This window comes from Nyctibius grandis, chromosome Z, assembly GCF_013368605.1.
Source record: "Nyctibius grandis isolate bNycGra1 chromosome Z, bNycGra1.pri, whole genome shotgun sequence".
Taxonomy (NCBI): domain Eukaryota; kingdom Metazoa; phylum Chordata; class Aves; order Nyctibiiformes; family Nyctibiidae; genus Nyctibius; species Nyctibius grandis.
The window spans coordinates 83,332,787-83,358,088 of record NC_090695.1 but is presented as its reverse complement, the minus strand read 5'-3'; the positions used below and the strand labels follow the sequence as shown (position 1 = coordinate 83,358,088).

Here is a 25,302-nt window from a genome sequence, read left to right as displayed (position 1 = left end):
CTTCTCAGAAAGGGTTATTATACATTGGAATGGGCTGCCCAGGGAGGTGGTGGAGTCACCATCTCTGGATGTGTTTAAGAAAAGCCTGGACATGGCACTTAGTGCCATGGTCTAGTTGCCATGGTGGTGTCAGGGCAATGGTTGGACTCGATGATCCCAGAGGTCTCTTCCAACCTGATTGATTCTGTGATTCTGCAATTCTGTGATTGATTCTGTGAAGTGTCGTTTATAATTATGTCCAACAAGCAATTTGGATGTCTTTCCTTCAAACATTCACTAAGATTTTTCAATAGAATCAAGTGTTTTACAGCATAAGCAGCAAATCCAAATAACGACAATGTTAACTGATTCTTGTTTTAAAAAGAAAACTATTGAATGTTTTATGATAGAATAATTTAGAAGAAGAACCTGAAGAAGAATAGCTTGGGAAAAGTGCAATGTATTACAAGTGATGTTTGCTTTGCTCCAAATGTAGAGCTGCAAACCAGGTTTTAGGGCACGTCCATTAACAGGTGGCTGCAGTGCGAAAGATTGGTTGTGGTGCTGTGTCAGTGGATGTGTGAGCAGGACAAAAATTCTCTCCACAGAGAATCTTTCTGGATCTCATGTCTTGCAGAAACTTAAATTGCATAAAAAGTCTGCATTGGCCGCAGCATTTTCAGTTCCTGCTATATGTAATAATGGCTGAGCGTTGAGACTTTAATATTCAAGCCTCAGATGTTGAAGTCACTGCGTTCTCTGCTGTACCTTAACCATATTTTTTATTCCGAGCAGAATATTTTAAACGTGTTATTTCATGGAGTAGTTAATCCTGCTCATCTTACAGGCAGATTATTTTAAAAGAATAGCTAGACCTAGCTTCTGTTTGGAGTATGCTTCAGTGCAGAACATCTCAGTGTTCAGAAAAATAAAAGGGGCACTGTTCATTTAAAATCTAAAAAAAAGGCAAAAGAAAAGTAATTTTTGACAGCCATATTCCTTTATTTTGGAAACATTTTATTTCTTTTTTACTGTTCACTGAAGACTTACTTAAGCAAGAGAAGGAATTTGCAGATTTCAACAGACCATTTACTTGCTTTGAAGTTTTTTGTTCTTGGTGAAGAAACTGTTTTCACCATGAAGAGTCAGAAGTGAACAACACCATCTAAAAGGCAGTGAAAGATGTCTCGATTTCTCACCAGAAACAGTGCTGCTGTTTATAGGAGTACTCCATCCCGTTGAAGATGCTTTCCACTATAAAAGACTGGGCAGGTTTTTTTTTTAAATATCCATACATTCATATGTAAAGACGTATGTATGTGTATGTGTGCACACGTGTTTTCTGAGTGATTAAGAGGAGAAAAAAGACATTCTTTCTTTTCAGTTGGTATACATAAAATCTCTGCAGGTGGGTGTAAATTGTCCACTCCTGATCTTAGCTATCCTCCTTTCTTTTTCTTCACTGAGCACTTTCCTTGGGACTGGTTGAAGGGTCAGGAGTTGGCTGGCATGACATGGATAGCAATGCAAAAGGGTCCAGTGCCAGTCTCCGTGATACATGAATAAGAATATGTATTATTGCAAAACATCCTCTCACGTTCTTGTTATTTTTTCCACTTGATCTATCCACTGATACTACTAAAATGAGAATTTACTCCACTGTACGTAGTGTATAAGTGCTTCATGATAGAAGGTTCAAAGCCAAGCAAAAAGAGAAATATTTTGAAGACCAACCTCCCTCCTGAAATGCTTATAGAAATTCAAGGTAGAGACCATTAATATGAGCATGTTTTCCTCCTTCAGCTCTTAGTGTGGTACAAGAGAGAGAGAGAGATATGTGTGCTGGAGGCACAACCTAGAATGACTATACGTAGCTCTTCATCTGATACAAATCATGTTAACTCAGCTGAAAGTAATAGAAGTCACTCACAATTAAAACCAGTGCAGAAAAAAAATAAAATATTACTGTTAGATTAGAAACATTATTTTAAATAATAGTATTAAATAATTATAATACTAATTTAAATAATATTACTGAAAACAAAGTCAGCTGTGCCAAGTATGTAGATATATGTAGGAACTGAATCTCTCTATGTAAACCAAGTGTTATAATAATTAAACACCATACAGAAAAACCATTAGCAAATCTAGCAGAAAGGTTTTTAACCTGGCATGATCTAACTTTTCATTTATAAGTAGGTTCTTGTCTTCTGTTGCTATGGCAATTAACTAGACATGGAAAGCATATAACTTATAAATAGTTCATAATTTTGTGCACAAGTCCAGTGGCCATTTGCATACTGGACATTGTCTACCTGCAGTTAATTGCACTGCTGATGCCTAATAATGACTGACAGTGTTGCAGTCTGCTAGACTCCTTTAGGCTACTTTCAAATGTTCTCATCTTATTTTAAAAAACAGCCTCTAAAATGCCATTTGACATTGCAGCTGGCCTTGAGTTATCTACAGCAGGCTGTGCAATTTATAAATCACATGTGGAATGTGATTAAAAAAAAAAAAAAAGGTCAGATTTGGTTTGGATGTCCTTAGCTTTGGAGGCGTAGTGAGCTACTGACCTCTAGTTGAGAAAAACAAGATAGCTATTAGCTCTGGTCCATTTTCTAAAATATATTTTCTTCCTACCTGCCAGCCTGAAATGTAATTTACTTTGTTTCTTGAAGACAACAGGAAAAGCTTTCGTATTTTCCAGGCAACTCATTCAAACTAAAATGAATGAGAAAGGCTTCATTTTTTAAAGAACATGCTTTTTTTTTTTTAACTCCAGTACCTTTTCGTCTGCATTCACAGAAGTTCAGCAGAGATGTGAACTCAAATGACTGGCCATTAAAATAGCAGAAGCCAAACAGGAGCTGGAGGAGCCACTGTTCTTGGAACAGCTTTTCCATTTGACATGGTGCAAAGAAGAAAACTGAACACCGTATTTCCTGCTGTTTGAAACAACTAGTTTGTTGCAGACTGATCAAAGATACAGGCTGCACATAGTGCTCTTGTGAATACAAGGTACCAGTATTTTATTCCTTTGTAAAATAACTTCACAAATGATGAAGAGGCAGAAGTGAGTAGCTTCAGGAATTCACCAAGATGTTCAGTGAGACAGGATTAAGCTCTCAGCTCTAACTTCAATGCGTTTTAAAGTCACAATATTCATCCACAAATCACTATTACCAGCCTACCAATATCTCCATACTTATATATCTGAGATATTCTTTTTATCTTTGCTTTGTCAGAATGTAAAATGACATATTTTGTTAGGACTTTAAAAGTAGTTATTTTTCTTTCATCCTGTCTTCCTTTCCCTGAAAGTTTTTGGAACCATCTTTCTCCTAAATTACTGGATGATTGTACGCGGATCACAGGATGAGTATAGGATGAGTAAATCACCTGCAGAGGAAATAAGAAATCTATATATTCTATCCTTCATAGAAGAAATCAAGATATTCAGTTAATAAATAGAATAAGTGAGAGTAAATTATGAATAATATATGCTGGTTTCTGTTGACAGTTGCCAGTATCTATCTTTTATCTGCCTTCTGTATCTCCAGGGGACAGAAGAAACGTTTAATGGAAGTTCCACTTTGCTGTGAAAACATGGTTTCTTCTACAGTGTTCTTGCATTTTGGGCCAAATATTGTATCTTAACTGAAGCTAAGGAAATTGTTGTGGATCCTGTGCGAAGATGTTACTATCAGACATGACCAATGATACTATTTCTCTTCTGCTCCCCATAGTTGAGGCACAGCATTGCTTTTTCTTTGGCTGTTTTTCTTCTTCATTTATATTTTTGTTCCACTGCGCACAGGCCAGAGTGCGGTGAGTTTTCTGGTGCTATACACATTCAGTGGGCAAACCCCATCAGAGCACACTGCATCGACACACACCTAGCTGGAGCGGTGATGAAGGGTTTGGTGTCAAACTGGAAGGTTTTACTAGGCGATGCTCCACGCCTCTGGCCGAATGCAATTTATGTATTCTCAGTAATGCAATGGACGATGGAAATAGATTTGCTTGTTAAAAGTGCAGATGTGGTCAAGCTTTTCCCATTTTAAAAGTGGGATCAAAATTCAGAGTGGTCGTGACAAATTAGAGGAATGTGCAGAAGAACAATGGTGCAATTTAATGATAATGAGTAACAAGCCAAAACTTAGGAAGTCTTAACCAATGTCACAGGTACAATAGGGAGAATGATGGAGCAGGCAGCAGTTCTGTGCTAAAGATTGAAACTCTACAACAAGCTTGGGAAACCACACTCCAGGAAGAGCTGGTCCAAGTAGAATGATCTGAGGTTGAGAAGACATACCCTTTGAGGAAAGACTGAAAGAACGAAGATTATTTTTTCCCCAAAAGGAAACTGAGAAGAAATAAGTTAACACATTGCAATCAAAACAACCTGTCTGAAAAGACGAAGATAAAATCAGGTTTTTGTGTCCTCTGAGGACAGGGTGGATGTACTGCAGGGAGGGGGATAAGTACCTTTCCACCTTTAAGGTTATTTAAACACTGGAATAGACTGCTATATAGTAGAATTTTTATCACTGTCTGTTTCTGCAAACATATTAAATAATAATCTGATGGAGAATGGTGCAGGATATGAGCGTTGTATGAGGTGAAGGACAGGTGAATGAATTAAGCCTTAGTTCTAACAATGAACTGTTTGCACCTACTCCTAGGGTGGCAGGAAGGGACTTTGGGGTCATTGAATCACGTTTTCTGCTGAGAAGATATCAGAGGGGATGTGAGGACAGCAGCATAGTCTCTTCATGGGTCAAGAGGTATGTGTTTAGGTGCTGTCTCGAGATCCTTTCCAGTCCTACCTCCTATACAGTTTTACCAAGTTCACTGATCAACAGCTAGCATTTCTGGAATGTCAGACTCTGCCATCAGACTTTTGACTTTTCCAGACTTTTGTCATATGGAAAAAATTAAAAATAGTAAAAATATTTTGGATTAATGTTTGTGTATCAAAGACTGAGGTCTAGACTCATATCAAGTGATCTTGTTTATTTCGTACAAATTTAAATTCAGAAGTTCTAACTTCTAATTTCCAACTAAGTGTATTGGATCTCACTCTGCTTTTAATTGCACTTGATTTGTTGAAGAATCATAATAAGATGTATCTATTTTATTCTTACGGATGTTAATTAATATGGGATGTGAGATGTTTTACTAAGACAATGATTAAGAGTTTTCCATTGTTCCTAACGAACTATCCATATAACAACTAACAATCCAGCCAATGATGAAAGCAAGAAGAATTTAATTGCCTTGGCAAATGTTATAAACAAGTGCAGACTGGAACAGTGCTGTTAAGTGAGAGTGTATTTACTTTTAGATTTGCTTGTGACTGTTTTCTCACCAGAGACTTGAACGCATGTTCGTTCCCTTTTTCAGTAAAATGAATGCAACAGTTTACTAATAGAAGTTTGGTTTGGAGAAGACATTTCTTTCACAGTAGATCTTTTGCTTCTGTTTTTAAATGCCAGGGATTTAAAATGGGATGTGTACAAAGTACTGAAGTGGCTCTCTGTCATTTATATTGAACGCATTTCTGGTACGTCTATGAAAGGTGAGTTGTTTGTTTCCAGTTTTTATCTGACAACCAATTATACTAGACACATCCATAATCACTGCTGTCAGGACCTTCTCAGTTGGATGGCTAAAACAACTGATTTTGTTTTCCCTATCTAAAACCCTTTAGAATTTGATGGGGAAAAATCTCAGTGCAGGATAAAACCACAGTGAACTGCCATTTGGCTTTTAACAGCGGAACTTTACAGTGTCATCTTTGGATAATAATATCACAAATGTAACATGTCTATGCAGACACATACACACAGTTACGTACATATTTAGTCCAGTAATTTAGGACACCTTCCCCTAATAAATGGACGTACATTTGATCAGTCATTTAAAATCAGTGAAATTTAAGAGATGCAGTTGTCTAACCCCTCATCCATCGATCTACCTGTACTCATACAACACGTATCAATACATATCAAAAGCTTACTCATTACTTCAAAAAAATGAATTTAATTGACCTATATGAAGGGTATTAATTTTTTACTGAAGGATTTTTTGTTTATTCTAAGAAAAATAAGTACAAATGGGAGTGTTTATCACCCTGAATACAGATGTTAAAAACACCAGATTTGACACATGCATTATCAGACATATCAGCCATCTGGTATTTTTAATTATGTATCTTTTGTTTCAATTAGACATGATCTCACTAAGATATTTAACAAAAAATTCACATTTTGTCAGCTTGCTTAACATTTCCCTTAAGCAATGCATATCCTGTAATCTCTTTCTTAAGAGATGATATTATGAATTCAGGTATTTTCAGTATAAAAGTTTTGTACAGTTTAAAGGAAAGGTATAATGAATAAAATCCTAAAACCCTAAAAAAAAAAATCCTAAATAACAGGAGAAAAGTTAAATGCTCACAGGTAAATCAATCAGCGATACTTTCTCTATGCCTCTCATTAAACATTTGCAAAGGAAGCTGTGAAAGTTTTTATGTTTTGTATTCATTTAATAGGGGAATAAAAAATAATCTTTCCGTTGGGTATTTGAAACCCTAGTGATTAATTTCCAGAAAAAAAAAAAATCAATCCAAAATGGCTAGGTAATGAGGTATACTAAAGAAGTGCTTTACAGAAAATTACAGAAATAGCGCATACTTATAAAAATATGCATTGAGACAGTGTTTCTGAATATACAAATAAACCGCTATTTATATACCTTCTCCAGAGTTAAAGGAAGAAATAATTCCAATAAATGGAGAACTGTAAAGTTTTATGTCCCATATTTAATAGCGTTAAATCAGGTGCATTGCACTGATAGGCATGATATTACTGCACTGTGAATGTCATTGTGTTATATGACTCCCTTTTATTCACCTTGACTTTTATCTGTGGGATGCTATGCATATGGAACCCTATAAAGCAGGCAGCATGCAATCTACAGGCTTCCAGCACAGGACGTACTACAGATGTAGTGTGTAAATGCAGCCGAAATATCCATTTTCTCTTTGCTTTACCTTATCCTTCTTTTGTTTTTCATCTTGGTATATGATCCAGTGCTCCCCATCATTACTGTAAGCAAGCTTGTAGGACCCCACAAATTGGACGTGACCAAAATCTTTAGCTCCTTGGGTAATTATGCCAGTGATTTTTGTAGGGGCAAGCAGGTCAACCTAAACAAAACAAAACAGAAATGAAACAAAACACAGGAGAACGTAATTAGAACAGTTTCTGTTTGCAGCCTGACTTTACACCACACCAAAGCAAAGTGGTGCAGCATGTCGTACATTATTTGCAGAGCGTTCTTGGGTGCAGGCAGGAAAACTCAGGGCTGTTAAGAAGCTCCTTAATGCATGGTGAGAGAGGACCCAGTCCAAGAGGTGGATTTGCATGGCTTTGCAACTGTGCCCACCGCATGCTGACACCATAGACAGTACCTTTCCTTCTCCAAGCTCTAAGTCAATTTGCTTTTGTTTTCTGTTTGTTACTTATTGTTTACACCACCTAACGGCACAATAGGACCAATCCTGTCCCATTTCCCATTGGGCTAGGTGCCATACATGATCCCAAAAAAACAGCAGTGTCCACTGCAAGTAATTTGTATCCAAAGAGTGTTCCCATGTGCTCCTAATAATCAGAATACAAGATGCCAGAGGTTGATTCCCCAAGTGCCTTTCCATTTCCTTTGCAGTAACAGTCTGTGCTTTACTGTCTTAAAACATTTGCTATCACATTTCTTATCCTGCTGAACTTCTCTTCTCTCTTTAAGCCTTTATTTCTTTTTCTACATCTAAAGCTCTGACTTTTTCATTCCTTGATTTCTTCGAGTTCTTTATTTCATAATCTTAGCACAAGACTTTTAAAAATGCAAGGCAGGAGTCTTAAAGCCTAATAAAATGTGAGCTTTCAAGTGGGTTTCACGTGGGTCAGCACATCTGTGATCAGTTCTTTTGAACCAGAACCCAGCACTGGATATATGAGATTTGGGCCAGATGCCTTGCATTGAAATGATCAAGGAACATAATACAATAACAGAAGTAAATTGACCTAATAACATATTTTTAGAGGAAGAATGGAGGAGTTGAATTCCCTATCAAAACTGACATTTCCTTGAAATGTGAGGGTAAAACTGAGGCTTCATTCTGTGTCCTCCAGCAATGCAGCAAGCCAGTAAAAAAAAAGAAAAAAGTCAGATTTATTTCAAACAATAAATGGCTTTGAAGCAGTTGGCATTTTTAATATTGTCCATTAAATCAGGCAAGAGAGACTAATAGTAAAAATATTACAGTAAAATAAGAGGAGTGCTGAACTCCATGAGAAGATGTGATATGTTTTTACAGCAAAAAATTAAAAAAAGAAGGTGAAGAAACAAAGAATCTCTGGCTGATCAAATGCTGAAGATCGAGTCTTGCGACTTTGGGAAGCTGAGGCCCTGTGAGCAAACTAGATTTTGAGTGGAACGTGGGGCAAGACAGAATAACAGATATGACACAAAGTGTAAAAAATTAATCATGAGAAGAGAAGGAAAAATAAATAAGCATAAGAAGTCAGCTAGTCCAAGCCAGTGCCTTTGAAAGATGGACACTACAGTTTGAATGTTATAAAGAAGAAAACACAGAAAAGCGTAAGAGTACATTTATAAGAAAAGAAGAGGAAAAATGGCTCTTTAGAGCAATCAGACAAGGACGACTGGAGACCCCTGCCCCAACATTTGAAGACAGGTAGCAAAGAATGAGTAGCAAATCCTCTTAGGAAAAAGAATAACTTAAAAGCTTCGATAGTGAGATACTACGACAAGAAGTAGAAAATGTCATTATCTGCAAGTGGTCCCAGAGTTTTGGTTCTACCAGGACGAACTAATTTATTGCCATCTGATAGCAGCAATGTTGCTTAGAGGAGCACCCCAGAATATGAGGTCAGTATCCTTGGGAGGCAAAACTCAATTTTTGTTTTCTCTTTGGTCAATGGAGAGAGAGAGGGACCCAATCAACGATCACTCAGGGCAGGAGTCTGCTTTGGATGACCTCATGGACTGCTTGAAGGGACTTCTTTCTTCTGTAAGGAGTGTAGGGGGGCTTGCTTCCATAGCCTAAGTGGGCCTCTGGGAAATGATCACTGCTAATTAGTATCAGTCTTTCATGAATTAATAAACATCATGTCTCCAGAGCTTGCTTCCAAATATTTCGGAGTCTAAATGAATAGTCTGTTTTTCAAAAAGGCTGATCTGGTAAGGAATCACTAATTGGTCCACACTACCAGGCAGCATTTGAACTAAACATTTCAGAGTCAACTTTAGATTCTCTTTATAAATAATTTTAACATTAGTATTTTCCAAGTGTAATCTCTTTTTAGCAGAGAATGCTTCTTATACTAAAAGTTAATGTCTCTCCTGTTAACTTGAAAAAAATGCCTCCATAAAGAAGTTGTTTATTTTTAAAATGTTGAAAGTAATCTAAAAGGATTTCACAAATATTTAACATTTGTGAAATTTGGCCATGACACTCAGAGTATTTCTCATTGAAATTCAGAACAGGGAGAAAAAATTCTCATTAAGATTCAGGGGGTTTCAAAGGTAAAATCACAATAAATCTTTATTATCACATAGATCTAGTGTTAATAAAAATGTCCTAGTAACAATTGTTTTGTGCTTATAGGACATATCCAGCAGCCTTGTACTGTGTTCAGAAAAATGAGGAGGGAAGCTGAAAGGTAATTTGGCATATGTTCAGTCTTTTTCTGAAAGACTTACACAAAACTGTGTAGAATATGTGCGTGTGTTTGTGTGTGTGTATTATATTTTAAAAAAATGAAAAAAAAAGGAAGTAATGAACAGACAGACTCTGTTCTAGGTCTTTTCAATACATACTGCTGGAGATGGAGGAAAAGAATAAAAAGATGTAGCACCTGCATCTCCTTCCCATACTTTAGTATCTTATTTACTTATTTATTCATAAGCTGATGATAAGCCTTCAGGCAATAAAGATTGTTATTAATCTAGCATTAAAGACATATAGCTTTTACTCTGTTGCTCTATTACCTTCCACAAAGGGTTAACACCTCTGCATTTCATTCTTCCCATGGAAAGTACTTCAGAGCAGAAAGGTGAGCAGAATTTAGCCCAACTTCTAGGCAAAACATCTGCATTAGAATAGCTTAAACGCAAGTCATAACTTCCCATCAGGATGCAGAACACATATATTCAGTTAGTGCAGATTGCAAGTAACAGGCAATCAAACAAATTACCAGGGAGAGAAGCTGAATTAACACACAACCACTATGTAGTCTTCAAAGCTGAATGTGATTAACAGGATCAGAATGCGACTTTGGCTTTTTCAATGCAGCAGAATTTAGATCGAGGTAGAAGCAATTAGTCTGCGACTGAGAGGATCATTAGCTGGTTACAAGAAGAACCATGGTTTACAGTTTAATGTACATTTCTACAAGCAGCTGATCAAAAAGCAGTTTAACATCTCGTGTCTGAAAGAACTCTCTTGAGCTATAGCTACTCCCTTTGTAGATATCTGTTTCCCACCTTTCTTCAGATGTTAAAGACGATTCAGTGTGATTTGTGGGAGACTTAATTTAAGAAAAGCACACAGATAAATCCACCTGAATAGGAAACATTTTTAATGAACCACTGCATGGATGAGCAGCATGAACCGTGTGTCAGTGTGCAGTTAAACATGGAGTGACTAGTGTTGTACTGTAAGTAGGTCTTCTTGATCAGGAGAAAACAGTCACTAGCGTGCTCTGTCCTTGCTCTGAGTAGTCCAAAGCTAATCAATCTCAGCTCTCAGCATCTGACTATGCAGATGTGCCCAATCTTTGTATAGCCATCTTTGCACCTGAAGTCCTTGAGAACTGCAACTTACAGATGCAGAGACCCTCTGCCTGGCAACATTCACTTCTCCCAAGAGCAGGAACATAAGGACGAGACACTTCTAGACATTTGGGACAGCTGCCCATAGACCAGTTTGGATCTGCAAGCCATACAACTGCATTTGCATGCACTGTGCTTGAGCACAACTATACTGCTTTTGGACTCAAGATAGTCCTCATGGTCATGCATTGCCTACCACAACCTACTGGCTTGAGTCTCCATTATACCAGGAAGCTCAGTACAAGTGGAGTAGATATGCCATGACATATCAACCATAACTTTCTGAACATCCCCTCCCCACTCCCAACACATGTCTTCCCTCTTCTGCATACTTGGTGGAAACAAATTAAGTTCCAGGCACTTGCTGGGACTATTAAAGAGGCAGGACAGCACATGAATGATAAGCCATGTGTGGACAGGACTCAGGAGTGGAAGTGGTCTGAGTGACCACACAGTTCAAGTCACCTCTCCTGGAACAGAAACACACACTGTGACTCTGGCTTACAAGAAGACAAGCCTCAAGAAGATACAAACTGCAGAACTCTCCAGCACCTCAGCCATTAACAGAGGAGAGGTATGGCCCTACATGGGCTGGCTGTGGGTGGCCTTGCTTGACTGGGGATGAGAGGCGGGGGGGGGGGTTGGACCAAGATGACTCTCAAGAGGTCCCTTCCAGCCTCAACCTTCTGCGATTTCCCGATACCTAGCAAAACCAGCCACGCTGCCCAAAGCATTGGAGACTGGGAAACCAATAAGCAGAGGTAGGCTGTATTTACACTTACAAGCAGCACAGCGCAATGGGCGCAGATCTGTAAAGCCAAGCAGCTGATACGGAGAACAGGATGTCTACACACTGTGTGCTGCCAGGTTTCTACTTCCAGCTAGTCTGGACTAACTTTTGAAGCACGTCTTTTGGCGTAATTTCACCTGAAAGGAATCCATTTCATGCTCTGTAAGGATACTCCATCATGTGAATCAAAGTATGAAAAGTGAAGACAGTCTTTAAAAATTACACACTCCTTATCTACACTGTAATGTGAAAGGAGAAGAAAGAACGCTCAGAATCCAGGGGGCACTGGGTCCTACTTCATAATGAAGATAATGGCAAGATGGCTCGCTTGACCTTCAGCTGTGCATCTCTTCATCTCAGGACATACAATCTCAGCTTCAAATCAAAGATGCAAAGGAGAGAAATGGGGTGGAAGATTTCAGGAGTGCTGAGGGTTAAGGTTAGTTCAAAAATGCTTTTTAATAATTATTTAAAATGTTCACTTAGTCCCCTCCTTCTACAGTTATTATGTTTCTGCTCCCAGTATAGCTAATCCTGTGCCCAACTTTTTTTTAGTAGTTTTACAGATGTCATTTTTCTGCCAGATTTTCTTTTATTTACCTTTGTGGGTTTTGTCAACTTGTTGCCAGATGATGCTGATGAATTTCTGGGTAGTCTACTCTACCTGTCAAATAAAAGAGTCCCTTGGACTAAAAGCACCAGGCATCAAAAAGAAAGAAACCTGGATTCAACGCACATGAGAATAAGGGAAGCACTGCCAAGGTGGAGGCAATACTTACCCTTAAAAGACTGAAAGAGGAAGGCCTGCATGGTCTCCAGCTGCTACTTCACCAAGGTCCGTGTCTGCCTATCACATATGGCCTTGCAAGGAGGTCGCAGACGTTTTGGGATGCTTGAGGTAATGTTAGAGACTCATGGTTGGGCACTTGAATCCCCCCTAGACAGTCTAATGCACTTAAGCTGTTCTGGGCAGGTTATTTACTCTTCATGTAAGACCTCGTGTCTCCCATGATTTTTCCAGGGTAAACCAGCACACCCAGAGAGTTGCTATCTGCACCCAAGCCTAAGAAAAGGAGGGACAGGCTTGCAGTGTCTACAGCATAAAGGCAGAACTGCAGCTCTCCTTATCTTATTGCATCACGTGTAGGTGCTTAGCATTCTCCTCCATGCCCAAACACTCGAGATAAAAGGAAAGTCATACTGATGGTACAGTACACTTGCCGCAGATGTGCAACATCTATATGTTTCTAACAACATCTCAGCAGCATCGCTTGTTTGTAAACTATGAAACTTAGCATTTCAGGTTATTTTCCAAAGGTTCATATTAAAAAAAAAAAGAAAGCCAGACTATAATCCATCATGCCTAATTGCATCTAAAAACTTTGAAGGAAAAAAACCAACCAAGCAACTATGCATTCTTGGTAGAGAAATCTAATTTCCATCACAGCATCATATGTAGCAGAGTGTTTTTAGTATAGTCACTTTTTACTTATACACTATTAGGGTAAATATTTATCAATAAAACCTGAAAAAATTACATTAACAAAATAATTTATGAGACAAAAGGAAATGCTCTAAAAGAAGCCATAATAATTTGATAGGAAGAAGCATTTCAGAATGTTTTGTTCAATATTCCACTATAAAATATTTTCATTCTTTCTAAATAAAATAAAATAAAATAAAACAAACCCAAATATATTTACATTTAATTGGGTCTGTATTAGCTAGCATATGTTTAAAATTAAACTTCTTCTCATGAATCCAGGTAGAGATGGGCTGTTTTCAGATGAAATAAGATTGGAGTGGCATTCTTTTTCTTCTTTAAAAACGTGGGGTTTGTTTTGCTTGCGTCTTTTTCAATTTAAGCTTAGACCTTCAAGAGTATTTTAACATTGTGCCACTATATTTTTAATGTCTGTAGTCCTCTCGGCTAAGAACACAACTCTTATTTTCTTATTTACTTATTTACTCTTATTTCCTCTTCTTAAAGAGCACATTCCCTCTGAGTCATTTTATGACTGCAGCAACTGCATATAAGAAACAAGTTAGAAAGAATACCATGTACCGTCAGCTGTCCCAAATACAATTTAAAAGTGAGAAACTGAGGTGTGAGGTCTGTTGCTTGAAATCTCCATGGACTGTCAAAAATACATCTCAGGCGATTATTCTGAAATTTTTGAAGTGAGACACACACACAAGCTCATAGGTCACTTCATTTACATGAGCAACTTCTTAAGGAGCAGCTGCTTCTTAAATAGTACAGACTGTGTGAATCCTTCATTATTATATTTATGTACTTAGTAATAACAGTTATATAGGAATTATGGGAAAAAGAGAAAAAAACCATCTGAATTACTATAGAATTTTTTCAGCATTTTAGTAAAAATTCAGATAACTCAGATTTATATGGTCAACTGCATAGCCAGTTTAAAAGCAGCATCTATTTCTAACAGAGAAAATTCTTATAACCACACTTCACTAAACCATGACTAATCAAATTTTATTCCTATCTTAAACCTAAAATGTAAAAAACAAACAAAAAAAAAAAGCAGCAAATTTTAGCCTCAGGACCCGGATTTTCAAAAGCACCAAAGGGAATTGCTACCCATTTCCTATGGGAACTCAAAGCAGTTGATGTTCTGTGGTTGTAGTATCAGCACACTGGTAAATACCACCTGCAGCACACACAAGATAATACTGTTTTTATACTGATCCTGCAAACTGAAATGACTTCTGTGAGTGTCGGTAACTCCCGCAACTTATCAGGAAGTATTCATGTCCTCAAGGGAAATGGCAGTACCTGGTATGTCCAGGTGTGAATGTAGTCTGAAGTAAAAGAAAATTTAGTCTTCCAAAATGATGACTTCAGCGATGATTAAATCTCCTAACACTGAATATTTCACATCTGTGTACAGGAGTTTTTTTACCATAAATGTGATGAGAGGACTTTAGTAGAGACGACATAGTTGATTGCATTGGTCACCAACAATCAAGAAACCATTAATAAAACAGCAATAGTCTCTCCACCTACTATGGAATATTCAGAGCTTATCAGTCCTTGATGATGCTAAGAGATTTAAAAATAGTCCATTAAATTACCAGTGATTAAGCAGGCTTAGACATCTGGTGGAGTCAGAAGAAGCTTTTGAGCTGCATTAGTACACTTGAAGAGTTGATAAAATGTGTGATACCATTCTGTGTTAGATCAATCAATTGAAGTTTTTGTGCGAAAGCCAAGGACAAAAAAATACTTTGCCATTAAAAAAAAAAAAAAAAGAAAAAAAAAAGAATGTGATCGTGAGTAGTTCATGATACAACACACTGACAGCGTATTATGCTATCTTTCTGTCAAGGTCTTCAGCTGAACACTACTGCAAACAGTGACTGTGCAGTACAATTTGCTGATCCTGGCACCTAGTTATGGCTACAAATAGGTATGGAAATGGGAAAAAAATTTCATTTACATTCAGTTCTTGACATAATGGTACATGCCTTTAAAAGCAAAAAATGCATAAAACTGGATGATAAGAAGTAGCTTTCAGGAGTGTAATTTCTGGAAGATATAATTTAAAGCAGTTATTGCTGTACTAACAATAATGATGCTAACAACTTTTGATCAAAAGCTTTTGACTATGAATAAATGTGAAAATAAAACACAGACAAGAACAATTACCAAAGGAAAAAAAAAATATGAAAAATATTGACCATTTTCATTTTTGCTTGTCTTTCCTCTAATCTATGAATAAGGAACAGATCATCCTGAGAAGCTGGATGGGCATGCTCCACTCTCTTTAGATTGCGAGAAGAGCAAGAAAGGACTTCTGTTACCTCTCCTTATTTTACTAAAATATCTCAAGTTGATGAGCAAATTTATCAGTAAGATTTCCTGCGTGCTAGTGCTGTGGGCTCTGTCCCAGTGCGGATACCCTATTTTCTGATTAAAGACCATTGCAGGCAATCTCAGGTGCTGGAATGGGTAAAAAAGCAGCAAAAATAGTGTCAAACACAGATAGCAGAAAACTTGGACTGTAAGCAGGGGAAATGTGGTCTATTGAACTGTAAATTTGAGACTGACACCAGAACTGTGAAGAGTGAGGATGTTAACATTTGATACCAGCACTTCGAAACAGTGTCAGCTTTTGAACTGCAGTCAGGAGAAATCTAGGTACCTCTGGTTTCAGTTGTCTGAGGTTTTCAGTACATACTGGGTTTTAAACTGAAATCAAAAGCTGGTGATGCAATGCCTGGGAAAGCAAAATCCTTCCCTACAACTGAATCACTGCAACTTCTGCTTGGTTTTCAGTAGGGATGATGATCACGCGACACCTTTTATTGGAGGACTGATAAATTGGTGGGATCATAAATGGACTCACCTACGCATGAGAAGCTCATTTTATTTTTAAAATGAAAAATAATGGTGGTAATATGGAATTTCATTATTCACCTGGTCGGTTTTTCTCAGGTGATTAATAATGTTGCACATATTTTCTGCAGTACATAAAAATGTCCCAATAATCTATGAGTATCCGGGCTATAGATCAACAAGTAAACTGAAGACAAGCTTGCACACAAGATACTGCAAAGTGACTAATAATTAATGTAACTACTGAACTGTTGAAATACTAACAAAAACCTGCCTGTAAGCAAAGTTAAATATGCCTAGAAGGTAAGTGGGGTTTAGGCTGAAAGTCCCTCCTTGTATGTAAAAGCTCTGAGTGCATGACTCTTATTTTCATAGGAAATGCAGCCAAGGCAGCATCATTCAGCCATTCTTTTTAAGAATGACTTTGCCCATCTGTCAGCCAGGATTATTATGCATAACCTGTTTCATACAGATATGCTGCTGTAGCTGTAAACTAAAAATGACAAAATTGTGCTACCAGACTTTGAAAACAACAGTAACCTTCTTTGTTTTTTTCTTCTTTTTTTTTTTTTTTTTGTGTTCCCCCCTGAAATGACAGGACAGGCTTTTCTTTCCAGTGATACATGGTTAGCGACCAGCAGAAATAAACAGAATTGGTGCATTACAATGTAGGAATTGGCTTTTTTAGCTAGTGAAGTGTTTTTCCAGGTTTACAGAAGAATCCAAGTTTCTTCTTCCTTTTAGACTAAATGGCTTGGCACTTCTAAGGCAATAATCTTGTAAGGTACTGGCTTGAATACAATTAAAAGGTCTATTAATCTTCATTCTCCAGGACATAAGAAAGATTATCTGTTATTAGTCAAAAGGACACCCTGGAGCCCCTATTACAGAGCTTCGGAAATAGACCTCTGGTCAAAATAAGACTCAGCTACTGGCAGGACAAATCCAAACCTGGGACTCAGTTCTGCCTTTGATCTGACACAGACATATTTTCCTGGCTTTCAAAACACCCTGTAACACTTATCGGTTCTCTGCACCTACTGCGGAGTGTGCAGAAAGCACAAGGCATGACTGATTTAAGGGATTAACACTTTGCTAAAATTGTTGACCAAGCCTGGAGTTATACGGAAAAATATTTTCCTGTTCCCCCAAAGTTTAAGAAAATAATCAAATCACTTTAGATTGTCAGAAATGGAAAAAAAATGCCCCTTATTTGTCCTGAAGCACTGAGCATTTCCTTCCAGCTAAATGAAACAGGAATATTTGAAAGCAGTTCTCCTAACGACAGAATTACAAAGAAATCTGAAAATTAAAAAAAAAAAAGAAAAAAAAAGAATATTATGCTAGTGAAATATCATTATGCTGTCCCAACCATCTTGTTCGGTTTATTTTTCCCTTTCCTCGACTGTGGTACCTTTGCTTGTATGGTAAATGTCTCCGTAGAAGACTGACAGAAGAGGACAAGCTTTACTCGTGCAAAACAAGGGCCCAGTATTTGTCTTCCAAAAGCGGTCAAAAGCAGATGCAAAAGGCAAAATATATACATATATATGTTGGCCTAATACACCTGCAGTCTCCAGTAATTTTCATGTAAGGGAATTTCTTGAGCCTCATGTGTTTTGTCTATTTAGTAATTCCCGATGGGTTTCTTCCTGTAAGATTTGGATGAGTTCATGTCCAGTCTCCCCTTGAATTCAAATCAACTTCTCACAGCCACAAAATAATTTGTCAGAGTTTCTCTTGTCCATCATGCATTGAGTAAAACCATCTCCTAAAACCTGACTCCCACTGTTGATGTCCTCTAGTTCTTGTTACACATACTTCCCTTATACATGAACAACAGGTAGTATCTTACTATCCACTTACAGGCAGTACAGAGAAGAAATGGGGGTGCAGAAATCATGAAATACCGAAATCCTCAGTTTGTAGAGTCTAAAGGTGGCCAGTGGTATGGACTACCACTACTATAGTGAGCTCCATGCTAGCTCTTAATGTGGGTATCTTTGCTTTTATTTATATAAACCTGCTGCCTGCTGATCTCATGTGACTCCACTTAATTCTTATATTGTGAAAAATACTGCATATTGCGTTCCCAACCTGCCTTCTCCATACCCTTTCCTGACTTTTTTTGCTATGTTACATACAGAGAACTTAGAAGATTGGTCTCAAAAAAACCCACACAACTCAAAATCAAATTGGTCAAACTCTGTCAAGTATTTTAGGCAACTGAGCTAGAAATCATTTACAGGATGGTATGGACAACGAACCCTGCACTTAACAGGAGAGATTTGCTCTAGTAAGATAGAGGTGTATGGCTAGGGGTTGCAATGCATGGCACTGTTTACTCCCAGTCATTATTCTGTGTAACACGGCAAAAATATACAGAAATAAATACCAGCATTTACACTGACCTCGTTACCTTCTGGATCAGACTTCTGATACTTATTTTTGAAACATCACAGCATTGATTCTTAAATCTAACTCAAAGAGTGAAGATCAGCATGCTGCCACCCATATTTGAACATACACTAGCTGGCTTCTTTTACTTCTGCTTCAAGCAGACATTGTTTATCTTGGAGATTAACATTTCTGTAAAAAAAAAAAAACCAAACATTCTACCTTACTGTAGTAGGTTAGTTAATGGCAGTTCCTGAGCTGTAAAAATCCTCCCAAATGGCTCCTAGTATTTGGTGGGCAATGTGGTCCTAAAGTTGGTGTGATAAACTAATTAACGTAACAAAATAACAGAACTGCCTGCCTTTGTTTCTATCCCAGGTACATGACAATTAAAATCAGGTGCAGTTCAGTAAAGAGATCTGTATTTTATAAACAATGCCTTTTTAGAATCATGGCATTGAGTTTCTTTTTACGCATTTCCCTTTAATCTGTGAAATAATGGGGTAACACAATACAAAGTGACGGATGATCAAATTTTCTCGAAAGCTCCTCACACAGAGTCTCTATTTCAGTTTTAAAGACCACATTGCCTAAATGGCTGAAGTGCAATGCTCAAATGAGATTTACAGTACTCTGTAAAACTGAGGAACAGATTAAATTTGAATAATTAATTTTAATGTTTTCATTTATTTTCTTGTGCATTAAAGTTTAACTTGCTTATATATCTTAACGCAAGAAGTAAGATCTAATTCCCAGAATTCAGTTCTTGTTTCAGTCAAAATGAAATGGAAAGGCTCATGCAATGTGGGAGGACTGCAACGTAAACTGATTAGCCACAATTTCCACCTTCCAAGTGAGCTTCCATAATAGACGACAGACTTTTTAAAATCACAGTTAGACGTTACTCAACATGACAACTCTTATTTGCAATTGCTCCATTTTTTCCCAGAATGCTATTATTCCATTTGAAGTTTGACTTTTCAGAGGGTCAAAAAATACAACACTGTGGTCCTTCGCTACCTATCCTCTCTTGCCCTGACAGTGGGTGTCATTATTGTTTCATTAGAACTAAAACCAGATAACATTTTATGACATTTTACTATGAGTGGAATGCAATCAGAAAATTTAAAAAATTATAGTGGAAAAAGGACAAAGATTGCACCCTCCCCATATGCACCTGCAGAGATATAAAGTAACTCAAGAGATGCAAAATTCTCAAAAGACCCTTCCTTCTCTTGTGTTTTTATGTATTTATTATTAAGGGTATTTATGATGTATATTTTAAATGGAAAATGATCTTGAATTCAAAAAAAAAAATTATTTTGCTTATATAGAGAGAGAGTCAGATTGCCTTAACAACACGAAATTACACACAGTAGGATGGGGAATAAAGAAAATAAAGGGAACTATGTTAAAAATCTCTGATAATAACCCCCAAATAGCTCTCAAATTCTCATAAAACAGAGATTTGATTTTTAATATCAGAAGACTTTCTGGGACTATGAATTATTGCTGTGAACCTTGGAAAACAAGACTTTAAGCTCCTCTCAAATAAAAACACTCCTCTTATGTATTTCAGGACACAAAACAAATCCTACTGTGGTCCTGCAATTTATATCGATGTACATTTGGGGGAAGTGAAAAGAATGAATGGTTTGGTGGCAGATGTGGTCAATAACGGTCAACCACTAATAACTAAACTGGCAGCTGTTTTAAAGCAGCTCTGAGGTTTATTCAGAGTAAAGCAGTCCTCCCAGTGGAGACAGATCTGCAGGCAGGAAACAGGCAAGCTCATCTAAGGAGCAAAACGAATGTATCATTCATTTACTAGCCACCAGGCACCTCTCGCCTGATGGTCAGGCTGTCACTCCCATTAGCTCATTTGGATTTGGCTCACGTTCTCCTGATGCGTGATCCATCATTGTTGTCATGTTCATATGCTTTGATTGAGGTTCACCCCATTCACTGTACGTGTACTAGCATGCAACGCATATTTATACATGGAAGAAAATCATGGTATTTCCAGAGATCCTGTTGAAGTGGATGAAGAACCTTCACAGGCTGAATGAGAGACACTGAAAGCAGTATGGCTTTCTTCTGTGGTGGACTTGTGTGCTGCTCTCAACTATGTGACTGCTGTGCTCTGAGGCCCTTATTGAGTTTGGAGTCATCTATGCTTTGCCAATTCAGTTGGTCACTGGGTTTTATAGTCTCAACATTGATATGTGAGTTAGCCAGTGAGTCAATAAACCACCTTCTAAAAATCTCTTACCTTTGTTCTTTAGCTCCATGAAACAACATCAGCTGAAGCTGTCTGGTACTTCTCCAAAAAGCAAGTCTTAGCTACTCCTATAATGTGCTGCTGAGGTTTCTAAGAGTTCAGGTTGCTCAGCATTATGTAGGAAAACACAAAATGGAATCCACAGTATTTGTATATCTGGTATATAGAGGCAGTGTTTGAGTTCAATGTAACTGAAGCATAAATAAGACAAACTGAGGAACATCGCAAAGTAAAGCCAATAAAACCAAATTCAGATAAAGGAATATACAGTGAGGGTCTGTTCCTATATTTATAAACACTGTATCATGCCTTTCTAGTACTTCTGATGTTGCCAAAGGGGGATCATTAACCATCTGCGATAAGGCCTTTAAAAAATTTTCTGATAGTTTTCTACTTAATATTTCTTAGCCAAAACCAGTATTGGTGTGTTATATTTCTCATTTCCTCTTAATAAAGATGACCCATTAAGATAGGTCTGATTATTTTTACTTTTGCCATCATAAATAACAGATCTGTGGTTTTTACAGAAGTGTTTTCCTTTTACTAGCTATATATAGAATTAACTTCTAATTGTCAAAATATTTTTCTGCTTCATTATACAACAAAGAAAGGCTGGGTTGAAATAGAATTAATGTATCTTGTGGTTAGTTAAACATGAAGCTTCTAAGGAGACCACACCACCAACAAAAGCAATTAAGACTTGGTTACGTATAGGATATAATTAGGCAGGAAGTTCTTGTAATCCCAAGGACTAACTTTTCAAGTATGCATTCCTTTAAAATAACCTATTATCTGACTTATTTTAGAGAAAGCTATCAAATGTGAGCACAAGCACTGACAACTTAGATATTGTCTCAGCTCTGTCCTGATGTCAAAGATGAATCGTAGATTAAAAAACGTGTCTCCATTCTGAGAAAATCTGCCTCCATTTCTATCTTTATGCCTGTTGAGTAAGTCTCAGCTCCTGCGAGTAGATGTACACACAGACACAAGCCCAAAATCAGTGAGGAAATTCCAATGAGAACATGTTCTGACACTCCATATTACAAGTCTCAAGGTGCTCTTGAACAAGACCCAGATAATTGAAGAAATGTTTAGTTGCAGTATTTTTGTATCTACTGTGATTTCACTTTTAAATTGTCCTTCTCTCTTTCTCACCTTTTCTGCTAAGATTTTTCTCATATGTCATGTTTTCTGACAGGGAAACTGCTCTTGCGTTACTTGAGGATCAAACAGAAAGAATGTTATTAAGCAGAGTGGAAAGAGGGTCTTGCACCATACATTGCTATATAGACACACCCGAGTTAACATGGAAACCAAAAACAACAAAAAAACCAAGATATTAAGTATTCTGCTGAGACCAACACTAAACTATGATTGGGATGTTATTGGGGAGAAATACATGATGAAACCAATGAATAGGCTAAGATTCAGAAACAGCAAGAGAAATGTGCATATCTACTTTATGTGATGCTTTAACACGCTGAGATAGGACTGTTTCATTTTTCTGCTTACTGCTAGGTAACTGTCAGCCTGGTTAAGCACGTTTTCCCCTACTCTGAAGAAGGCTGTAAGGTAGTTTGTTTCTTTATAATTTAGATTAACTTGAGGTTCCTTTGCCACCAATACTTCTTGTGTTTTGTGTCTCAATTTCATTATTTACTTTGCAAAAAAGATACAATCTCTGTTCACCATTTGCCAAGTTAGGAACCGATCTGTTTCTATCTATTTTACGTAGGGAACAGAATGAGAAAATGAAGAACAGATTTTGAATGAATGTGTTCTGAAGTCAACCAGAATCTTGTAATACAGCCTCACTGTGCTTTTAAAGTGGCATAAAGACTAAAATCATGTGAATGCAAAATTAAGAGGCCCATTCAGTGAAGATAAAAAGATATACAAGTGAAGATATACAAGACCTTTGTATATTTTAGTCATAAAATCCTGACAGACACATGGAGAAAATACAAGTGTCTTGCTTAGTCAAGAAGTAACATTTGGGAACAAATGTTCAGAGCTGATAAAAACAGCACAGTCCAGTTAATAAAGGATCCAGCTATCAGAAAACAGAACTAGACACAGTTCCATTCTGTTCTTTTGCTTTCATCCTGCACTGGCTTTTGTTTCATCTGTTTTTACATCAGGTACTTTCTGCTGCTTAAAGATACTTGACCTTGTCAAGGTCGCTTCATTTCTCTCCCTCATCTGTATTTTCTTTGTCATCCTTTCGTCTTGTCAAGACCGAAACTATTGTGGGGCAACAACTGTGTCCAATTGTGCTTGAGTCTAAAACTAATTCAGATGTATCTATGAAAACAATGAACAGTTTTATTAGGAAAAAGTGGATGCTATTTTGAAACATTGCCATGGAAGAAGAAGGCATGAATAAGAAATACATTTGCATCCTTTCCTTCTGTATTGCTATCTAGCTGATTCTGTAGCCATTTTGATATTTCAAAAGAGGGCAAGGAAAATATGCTTTTTTTTTTTACAAATAGAGACAGAACATTATTTCAAATCAGTGGAAAGGATAGCTAGGTAAAACATGCAGGAATTTAAAAGAATAAAAAACTAACACTCTCCATTAAAATTTAACGCATGCTATTTTCAGTGCTGCTATTGGCATCAAGTAAGAGCAAAATTTCCACTCCACAGTAACAAAAAATACTTCAGACTCAAATCCTATGTACAGCAAAATTTAGAACAACCAGAGAGTAGCTTACACTCCTAGATTTCTTAAAGCAGGATCAAAAACTGTTATTGTAATAGGAAATGGGTCATTATTCAATTTAACTTTCATCTGCAGGGGAGTGATACACAGAGAAAACCTACAAGTCAGTATGGGAATTGACAGCACTCTCTTGCAATGCTTTAGATCTAGACATGATTCAACTGTTTATGGAAACTTCTCAAGTAATTTTTGTTAGTGATGATGAATCTGTTAGCTTTCAGAGATAGGCTCTGGAACACCGAGTTAACCCCTCATTTTTTACTGAAGACTTAACAGAGCGAGTAGGGAATATAATTCACTGAACAGAGTAGGACTGTGTGCTATGAAACATTTTTTGCCTATAAAATCTTAACCATACTAATTTGCAGTTTAGATGGACTCTTTCCTTTGTACCTGTTAATGAAGGTGATGTCATACAAAATTTATCGCAGGAAATAATCATGCGGTATCTATGTGTTGCCTATTCCCTGGACACCTCTCAACAAAGAACTTCTGTACTCTGCCTCTCATTCTAACAATCCCCTTGTATTTGGCCAGAGTAAAATAAATGATTGTACAAAGGCTCTAGACTTTTCTACCTAAATGATAAAATACAACCTACATACAGCATTGAAAAGGCAAAATAAACCAAGATTTTATGCTGCCTTATTTAATTTCAAGGCTTAAATTCAATTACCACTATAAACATTTCCATAAAATGAATTGCAGAAGAAAGCTTTGCAAAGTCAAAAGCAATTTAGGAAGGGCAATGCTGAAATGCACAATTTAGTAACATTATTAATGTGAATAATGCATTTAACTTGAAATGATCTGGGGGAAAAACTGAGTTAGAGAGTGACCTCTGGAATGGCCATCAAATATTTGCTGGCAGGTAACTGCAACTAGGAAATCAAGGCATAACTCTTAATACCATTTCTCTAAGCTACGTGTTTGTTTGTAGTGCTAAAAGAACATTGGCAACATATGGAGAGATCAGGGTTTTTTTTTAAAAAAAAAAGAAAGAAAAAAAGCTTGCTGTTCATCTTGAGCTACACACTGTCCTAAAAGCAAACAGTGATCATCTAGGTGCAAACTCAAGTCTATACTTCACAGGCAATTGAAGAAGCCAGTAAAGTGACCTGTTTGGTATTCTGGCCTAGGCAGTGTAAAGTAGGTAAATTCAACAGTGTGCAATTTAGAAGTGGGCATCTTTCTTTACGTGCTTTTGTCTTTGACTAAATCACTCGGAACTGTTTGTCCATTACTACCTTATTCTACCACTGGCTGCTTTTTATAGGGAAGTTTACCTATAGCGAGTTTCTGGCAAAAGGATGGGAAAGAAAAGATCCATATTAATAATTTAATCACGACCTGCCTTGTTATGTTGCTGCATCCTGTGAGCTATCAAACGGTGTGAACAGAATATTACTCTGTGAAGCTCCTCATCGAGGCGGGCATAAGACCAAGGAGATGCCAAAGCTGAGTGTCCAAGTCCTTCAAGCAGAAAATGATAGCTGCCTTGCCAAGAACCACAAGAAAAGAAAAAGATTCCTTGGAGTTGAAAAGATAAAATGACCAATATTGACTGTAAATATCTTTCAGTATCTCAATAAAATGGCACGAAGAATGGCTGATCTCTGCACAACTTATCTGTTGCCATCTGCAATCTGAGAACTCACTTTTCTGCTTGCGAGAAATTGTAATTAAAAAACAGTACCAACTTGGCATCTGAAGAATGAGAGAGACCTTTTGTTGCTGTACATGTAAAGGACATTGATTCCTTTCCTGATCTGTTGGTGATGGCTGTGTTCTATTGAATCTGCAGAGAAAGATGCATGCCCTTTGTTTATAATGTGTTA

The 25,302-nt window shown here is 37.2% G+C and overlaps 1 protein-coding gene across 1 annotated transcript in view; it reads right to left on the bottom strand.

The window, feature by feature from the left end:
* The window catches only part of EDIL3 (EGF like repeats and discoidin domains 3), a 200,247-nt gene that overhangs the window by 4,163 nt on the left and 170,782 nt on the right, over window positions 1-25,302 (bottom strand). The window contains exon 11 of the mRNA XM_068422961.1: window positions 7,040-7,195. Within this exon, the coding sequence (XP_068279062.1) occupies window positions 7,040-7,195 (156 nt within the window). The remainder of the gene's footprint in view (window positions 1-7,039; window positions 7,196-25,302) is intronic.